At 41.4% G+C, this 8,697-nt stretch overlaps 1 protein-coding gene across 1 annotated transcript; it reads right to left on the reverse strand.

The window, feature by feature from the left end:
* LOC117959197 (ubiquitin-conjugating enzyme E2 L3-like) lies at positions 1 to 4,231 on the reverse strand. The gene is made up of 4 exons (XM_034896201.1): positions 4,065 to 4,231; positions 1,102 to 1,197; positions 826 to 1,012; positions 1 to 155 (listed from the first exon to the last, which is right to left on the reverse strand). The coding sequence occupies exons 1-4, from the start codon at positions 4,083 to 4,085 to the stop codon at positions 1 to 3; spliced, it is 459 nt and encodes a 152-aa protein (XP_034752092.1). The 5' UTR covers positions 4,086 to 4,231.
* Positions 4,232 to 8,697: the final 4,466 nt, after the last annotated feature.

The raw sequence follows: 8,697 nt of genomic DNA on the forward strand, positions 1-8,697 counted from the left end.
TCAGTCGACGGGTCGCTTTTCACTGTGTTTCTTTGTAAACTCCTCGGCGTTCTTCATGAATTTGGCGCGGTCTTTGCTGTACTCCTCCGCCAGGTCGGCCCGCAGCGGATGCTCCGGCTGGGGGCTGTTCACCAGACTAATGAGATTGTGAATCACTGGAGGAGGGAGGGAGGGAGGGAGGGAGGGAGGGAGGAAGAGAGAACAAGAATAGACAGGATTTATGCGCTCTGTCACTGTTTTACTGCGTTCAAAAATAGCACCATCTACCAGCCGAATGCTGGTAAAATGTACAAGTGGCTGGTGGTGTTGCTTCACTCGCCAGCCCAAAAAACAAAGGTCATCTATTGAGTGGCTGGTCAAATTTTAACATTTGCTAAGCACTCTGATGGTAGACAAAAAAGTTAAATTTGAACCCTGTGTAAAATGTTTAAAAAAGACAACTTCAGGTATCATAAACGACGTCATCTTGGTCGGGATGGCGCTTTATTTTCCTTCCTGTTCTGATATTTTTGTGAATATAGACAACACTTGTATGTTGGATATGTTCTATTCTGATAAAAATGAATATAAAATCTATTTGGAAAATAAAACGGCAGGCTAGGAGGAAACTTTTCCTGCTTTTTATCACCCTTTATTTGCCTTGGAACACCCAAACGGTACCTCAAATTGATGATTTGGACATTGAACTAGTCCATATTGTGATTTTGACCACACTGCGTTTAATCGTGCAGCCCTTTGCCAGACTCTGATTAAGCTAAATGAGGTGTGATGTCGGAGGTTAGAAGTTTAAAAAAAAGGCCGGTTTACTGATCTCTGGAGCCTCACCTTGATCCGTTCTCGTGGCTGGCTTCCAGTTCTCGACGCTGATGATGGGCAGGCACACCTGGCCCTTCTCATCGATGTTGGGGTGGTAGATTTTCGTCTTGAACGTGACCTTCGGTGGCTTGAAGGGGTACTCCGCGGGAAAGATGAGCTCAATCCGAAAGGCTCCCTTGTCATATGGAGGACAATCCTTTTGTAGATTTGGGGAGACATGCGACGTTTAATGATGAGACGATGTTTAATGGAAGGACAGCTACTTTCACACGAGGCGATACTTACAGGAACGAGAAGGCCTTGCCAGTTCAAAAGATTTGATTCGTCCACTTGAATGCTGCGGAAATGCTTCGTCCCACATTTGCGGATTTCTTCAAGCTCCTGAAACACAACCGTTGATTTGAAACGGGACAGAATCACGAGACCACGGAGACTCAGAAGAGGGGAATATACATCTAATTTAATGCAACAGTCCTGCCATTTTAACCATTAAATGCCTATAAATGTCTGGTATGTAAAACGTACCCGATGCGATGACATTTCCATTTCATTATGTCAATGACCGCTCCCCCAAAGACAATGTCATAAACCTGTGTGTGTGTGTGTGTGTGTGTGTGTGTAGGTGTGTGTGCGTGCGTGCGTGTGTGTGTGTGTGTGTGTGTGTGATAGAGAGAGAGAAAGTGACTGAGATTAGCTTGTTAGTGTGTAGTGACTCTAGAGTCATAGTGAGAGGAACAAAGTGTCTCCTCTGTTCTTTCTGACCACGGTGCGAGATCTGCAGCAGGAGAATTTAATTTTTAGGGGAATTCAGGAAGTGGTTACGAGACTCGTCACTCGTTTTGTTATCACGCGGGGGAATTCCTGACTCAGACGCTCTGCTGGTGTGTCATGATGAAAGTGTAAGTAAGAGGCTGTAGAAACTGGGGAGTCATGCAGAGACCATCACTCACGAGGCAACCAGACTTCAACATATACTGGTGGTGGAAGAAGATTTCAGATCCTCTACTGAAGTAAAAAAAACTAATAGAAAGTGTGAAAATCCTCCACCACAAGCCAAAGTCCTGCATTTAAAACCTAACTTAAGTAATAAATACTATGGGTGGGAATCTCTGGGCACCTTTTCACTTGTTCTACCTCACCTTACTATTTGTTAAATATAGTTTTTAAGTTCAATAAATGTTTAAGGATTGAGACTTGTAACATTAGTCATCATTGTCATTTTTATGACGTAAATTGAAGGAGTAAAAGCAGTATATTGGCTCAAGAAAATCCGCAGCTTGTATCGGTCGTTGGCTAAGGCTGATGGGAAAGAAAATAACCCCAAAAAACTGTGTATTGGCATGGGCACTAACAAAATCCTTATCAGTCGATCCGTAGGCAAAATGTACTTAATGTATGAAGAGTAAAAGGTATGTTGCAGTAAAATGTTCCCTGATCTTTCTGGAGTAATATTTTTTTTGTATTTATGTTGCATTTTACAGCTGTAGATGTTTAAGGTTGTTCTCATTTAACTCCTTTATATAATGTTGGCTAGTTTAATCTACAGCAATGCATCATGGTCTATAAGATCACACATTTGTAGCATCGCTGCCCTGTGAGAACCACGTGTCGCTGAAAAAAGTGGAGCTGATCATGTTGCAGAAAAACGGCCCCATTTTCAGCCTTGTGACGATCAGGGCTGCAACTAACTATTACCTTTTTTTAAGATTATTTTTTGGGGCTTTTCCCCCCCTTTTATTATAGTAGATAGACAGGAAAAGGAGGGGATGGAGGGATGACACGCAGCAAAGGGCTGCAGGACTCGGCCTACGTGGGGCGAACGCTCTTACCGGGTGAGTTAAAATGTCAAAAGAATGAAAGCTGCCCATCCCAGGTTCTAAAAGTCCAAGGTGAAGTCTTTAAATGTCTTGTTCTGTCAGTCCAACACCCCCAAATATTCAATGCATTCTGATTATTAAACAAAAAGGCTGGAAATCTCCATATTTGAAAGGCTGAAAACAGCATTTTGTGCCATTTTTGCATTAACATTTATCAAAATAGTTGCTGATTATTTTTCCCGTTGATCGACTTATCGATTAGTTCAGTCCAAAACCCCCAAATATTCAACGCATTCTGATCAGTAAACAGAAAAGCTGGAAATCTCCATATCTGAAAGGCTAAAAAAAAACAGCATTTTGTGCCATTTTTGCATGAACATTTATCAAAATAGTTTTATTTTTCCAGTTGATTGACTTATCGAATAGTTGACTAATCGTAGCGGCGAGGTGCATTTTTGAGCTGATCCGAGACGCTTTTTAAAGACTTTAATTATCTTAAGAAGTAGAATACCCTCAACGCGTAAAGGAAGACTTCATCAGTCGCTTTTACACAAACATCCCACATCAACACATCTGGAGATACGTGGTTTTCACTGGAGAGGGAGGGCAGTAACTAAAGCTGTCAGACAACATGTAATGGAGGAAAATATGAATATCTAACGGAGATGTAGAGAAAGTAAAAGAACAGAGCAAGAAAATGTTGTTTTAAAGCAGATTTGAACATTATAGACTTAGAGTTAGTCTTCTCTTTATTAATCCTTTTGGGATGACTCCCGCGAGGAAATTGGAAAAATTTCAGCAGCAGATTTAGCAAGAAAAAAATAAATAAAAAGACATAAAATTGGATAAAAAAGACCGTTTAAAGACAACAAAATAACAACAACAACAACAACAACATTCGTGAAAATAAACAAAAAAAAAGACCCTAAATTATTATTAAAGTGTCAGAGTTGATGTTAAAGTGTATCACAACATCATCGACTGCTGTCTGGTCTTATTTCACAATATAATTATTTTAGGGCGATATGGTATCTCCCAGTCGCTGTGTGACGTCACGTCCCAGCCCCAAAGTCTCCATGTTTTCTCTTCAGCCTCCAGACGGTGACAGCGCGCTCTTCTCACCACGAGAGCGGGGTCAGCGAGCTCCTCTCTCTTTAAAGATTAATAATAATAAAAACCCTGTGCTCCGACTTCACGCTTTCTCTGTCTAAGTTGTCCTGGGAGTGCCGAGTCGCGCGCTGCCGGCGTCTCAAACTAAAACTAACTAGTTGGACGTCGTTATCCTTTCATTTTGATCGTTAAAACTATCGCGTTAACGACATTTTCTCTTGTTTACGGCACTGTGGCGACCCGCGTGAACCCGAAGCAACTTATTTAAACCCGCACAAAATAGGTTAAAGTCTACTATTTGGGGAAGATTTTTTTGTTTACCTTGATTAGTCTCCTATTCATTGTGGTGCCGATGTCGTCTTCTTCTAGTTCTTCCTGTTTCTTTCCGTTCCTGCTGCTCCACTTCTTTCGATTTTGGTGTCGAGAGGCGCGCCCCCGGCGTACTGGTGCGTGCGCGCCACCTGCTGGACTGGAGGGTGGAGCAGTAAATCAGCAGGAAACCATGCAAAACAGCGGTGTACTCTAATATATTATATCTAATATAATCTATATATCTATAATAATAATGTATACTTTATTCCACCAAGGGGAAATTACAATCTACACACTGTTGTTATTACACACATTACCCAAAGGCCTGAACTAGATGTACTGATTAGAGAGATGTCAGAGTGAATAATAATAATAATAATAATAATAATAATAATAATATTAGTGTATACTTTATTCCACCAAGGGGAAATTACAATCTACACACTGTTGTTATTACACACATTACCCAAAGGCCAGAACTAGATGTTCTAAATAGAGAGATGTCAGAGTGAATAATAATAATACTACTAATAATAATATTGATGATAATACATTTTATTTGTAATGCACTTTACATTTAGACAAATCTCAAAGGGCTACAGGTAAGATCACAAAAGCAAGGTAAAAAACACCAGTGTAAAATATCTATAAACAGTGCTACAACATTTTTGTGCAAGGATAAAACTCATAAGTTTGGCTAAAAATAAATGTTTTTAGTCCTTTTTTAAAGGTGGGGTGAGGGGGGCTGCCCGTGGAAAGGCACCCGAGCAGTTTGGGGGTTTGGTGCCTTGCTCAAGAGCACCTTGGCAGTGCCCAGGAGGTGAACTGGGAGGTCTCACCTTATGGCTCTGTAGCAGATGTTTTGTAAAAAAAAAAGGCTAATGGTTGCGACTTACCGTTGTTTAGTCGACAAATCACCGTATTGTCAGGAGAAGCACGCACACAGTTTGGACTTTCATCAGCTGTTTAGGTTTAATTACTAATGTTAACCAACATGGTAGTTAGCAGTAATTAGCCTGTACCTATGTTATCTCCTAACATATACGCTACGCTCTCCGTCTCTGCTGATGGGGAATGATTGAGATTTCTCTTGCACAGCTACCAGAAGACTTACAACTTTCAGACACGTTGCGCCTAGCCTTCAACGGGAAGTGCTTCTATTGTCCTTCCCTGGTCTCCATCCAGAACAAAAGGATCTGTTGGTCCACTTCTTTAACTGTCTATGGGTCTGACTCGACTCTCATCGGGTATGACGCGTCATGCCGTAAACTCAAATCTGCACTCTCCGCACATTGGGCAGTGACATTCTCTTTCGCAGTGTTTCTGAAACTTTTTCTATATTATTCCAATGGCGCTAGATTTGTTTCTTTATTACATGTGAGAAAAAAAAATGTTTGAGAGAAAAAGTTCTTATACCAATAACAAAAAAAAAAAAATTTTAAACTTTCAAATGATATTTTTTGTTCTGTGTGGAAAAAAAAATTCTCAAAAAGTGTTTCTCTCAAAACGTAATATCTCTCTCAAAATACTTTTGCTATCTGTGTGAAAAAATATCTGTAAAAGTCTTTGCTCTCGATTCAGTTTTTTCTCTCGATGTAATAATTATGTCATGGGCGGGGCCACGTTCCTATTGGCCAGTTGGGTGAGCACCGTCTGGTCTCGGGAGTCCATCTGAATCATTACACCATTGTCACTATCATAGATGGAGACCTAGCAGCCAGCCCACTTCTAAATTAATACATTTTAATCATCTAAACACTGTTTAACAGTCAAACTGAAACACTGCCAGGTCCTGGAGCCGCAGACGTACCGTCATCAGTGGAGATCGGACAGCATGGAAACATTGCTAGAGATCTTCGCAGCGGACCTCCACCAAAAGACCTACCGAAGAAGGTGGATTCACCTAAAGATGCTCCCCAGAAGGTACCTTCAGCTTCACCTAAAGATGCTCCCCAGAAGGTACCTTCAGCTTCACCTAAAGATGCTCCCCAGAAGGTACCTTCAGCTTCACCTAAAGATGAAGTCAGTGATTTTTTTAAGCTGTCTTATGCAGCAGAAATCTCTGATCGACTTTTCTGGGCTTTCGGTGAAGCGACTAATGGAAAAAGAGGTAGGTGACAGTACAAACTTTGAATTTAAATGGTTTCCTCAAGTTTAACCCTCTGAACCCATAAGGCCATTTTTACAGTTTATTGTCCGTCTGGATTTATTTTATAAAAAAGCTTTTAAAAAATCAACCCTGTTGTCTACAGTCAAGGTATGAACATCATTTTTTTTTCAAGACAAACCGGGTTATTAGAATATTTATGCTGCAGTGAGGTCACTTGAATATTAAAAATAATTGTAGGACCTTAAAGACAAATAAACAAGTAAAACGGAACATGAATCTCACAGATATGTATTGATATCACAGACAGAGCAGTAAAACCTAAGCCAATCGCCTCTAAAACACTTATAACTTATATAAAGCACATACTATTTACATTTCCTCCAAAAAAAGGCCCAAATATATGCCAAATCTTAAACCAGTGAAGCCATTCTCCGGTGTAAAACGAAAGATATCTATCTTGTCCGCTATATAATATCTTTGATCACATACTGGACTAGTTTGACTTGGATGATTACTATCTTTCCCACTCTAAACTCTTTGGCCATGTTGTCGCCCATGTATGGGCATGCTGCTTGCCTTCACTTCCAACACAGACAGAAAAAGAGAAGAGACACGGAGAACGGAGCTAGCAACAGAAATGAGCAAAAATGGGATTAATTTTGGACATCAAGTGGATAAATCTTGGATGTAACAGTTTGGATTTAATGCTCAATGACCCAGAAAAAGGGCACAAGTTCCAGGCTGGATAGAAAATCACCTGTAGAGGCTAAAAGACTCAGACGACACCTCTGTGAGCGCTAACCTGTTAGCTTTTAGCTTAGAAATAGATTGATAGATAATTAATACATGGATAACTTCATGATCATTTATAACTAAGCATATAACATTTGAAACAAATAACTGAATCATGTATTCGCATTTCCTTTCAACACTTTTCTGCTCCGGTTGTCACTTTACAGATATAATAATTCTATTAAGAATTGATTGTAATATAAATATTGAATAACTATTGTTGTCCTCGCATTTCAAAAGATGCACTTTTGAAAATAAACAAAAAGATCAAAAAGAACATTCCATCCTGTTTCCTTTGATGCATGATGTCACTCCATTCCACGCCTGTGATGAATCTTTAATATATAGGACCCACACCCTTTAAAACTCATTATCTCAACCAGAGCCGTCAGACACAGGAGACATTAACAGAGCTTAAGAGATAAACTGCCAAATCTTTACGATGGAGAACGCCAAAGTTAAACAAAACAAGAAAGGCAAGAATAAAGGGAAGAAAAACGTTATCCTGCCGGAGGTAAACCACTCGTACAATTCCTGGAATAACAGGGTTTCTTCCCTTTGCGTGTGGAACAAGGCTCACATTTCTGCAGGGCAACAGGCTCCAGATACCATAACCACAACCGTTCTCACTAAAGAGAGTGAGACATTGGAAGGGGTCCAACCACGACACGCTGCTAAATACACGGATGGTCCACAGCCAGCTGCTAAACCCGAGGTTGCTCCACTGAAAGATGGTGCTGCACCCAAAGGTTCTTCTCAGCAGGCTGCTACACCAAGAGACCTTCCAAAGAAGGTAGATTCAGCTAAAGATCTTCCTCAGGTAGCTACTACAAACGTTATTGCTACTAACGTTGCACCAAAAGACGTGGTGCTGAAGATTCTTAGAAGGACGGAGTTTCTACAATCGGAAGTTACTCTTAAAGTTGCTTCTCCGAAGGTTTCTGGACAGATTGGTGCTCCACAGCAGGCTGCTGCACCAAAAGATCTTCCAGAGAAGGTAGATTCAGGTTCACCTAAAGAGGCTCACCAGGAAGTAGCTACTTCTACATCTAATGCTTACGTTGTACCAAAAGACGTGCCACTAAAAGGAGCTACAACAAAAGTCGTGAAGGTTGTTAGATGGAAGGATCTACAAGAGGAAATTACCAACAAGGTGGCTCCACAGCAGGCTGCAGCTACACCTGAGAATACACCTTCAGGTGCAGCACAGCAGGTTTGTGAGGCCTATGAAATGATCCGGGGCCCTATCAAGAGAAAGACGCTTTGGAAAGCCCCACCACCCTACCGTACTCTTATAGAGGCTTTACCGAAGGTTTCTGGACAGGTTGGTGGTCCACAGCAGGCTGCAGCTACACCTGAGTGTGTAGCACCACCTTCAGGTGCAGCACAGCAGGCTGGTGAGGCCAGCAAACTGACAAGGGGCCCTGTCCAGAGAAAAACTCTTTGGAAACCAACGCAACCTCACAGAGCACCTAAGCAACAAGGCTCGCCTAGGGTTTGGGCTGGTAAGGTTGAAGCCGATTGTTATAGACGGGGCCCGGTTCAACGGAAAATACTCTGGACACCAACACCACCCTCTCCAAAAGAACACTCCGGGAGAGCCAGTGACTATTGGAAACCTCGCTGGACAGCACCACAGTACAGGCTACTGGCAAAAGCACTTTCGAGTGAAGCTAATGCGAGTGGGGATGAAGCCAGCGATTTTATAAGCTGTCGTATGCAGCAGAAATATATCTTCAC

Source organism: Etheostoma cragini, chromosome 16 (assembly GCF_013103735.1).
Source record: "Etheostoma cragini isolate CJK2018 chromosome 16, CSU_Ecrag_1.0, whole genome shotgun sequence".
NCBI classification, from domain to species: Eukaryota; Metazoa; Chordata; class Actinopteri; order Perciformes; family Percidae; genus Etheostoma; species Etheostoma cragini.

Coding starts and splice junctions, on each gene's coding strand:
- LOC117959197 (XM_034896201.1), bottom strand. CDS start 4,085: ATGAATAGGAGACTAATCAAG. Junction 1,198..4,064: donor TGAATAGGAGACTAATCAAG/GTAAACAAAAAA, acceptor GTTGTGTTTCAG/GAGCTTGAAGAAATCCGCAA. Junction 156..825: donor AGCCACGAGAACGGATCAAG/GTGAGGCTCCAG, acceptor TCCCTCCTCCAG/TGATTCACAATCTCATTAGT.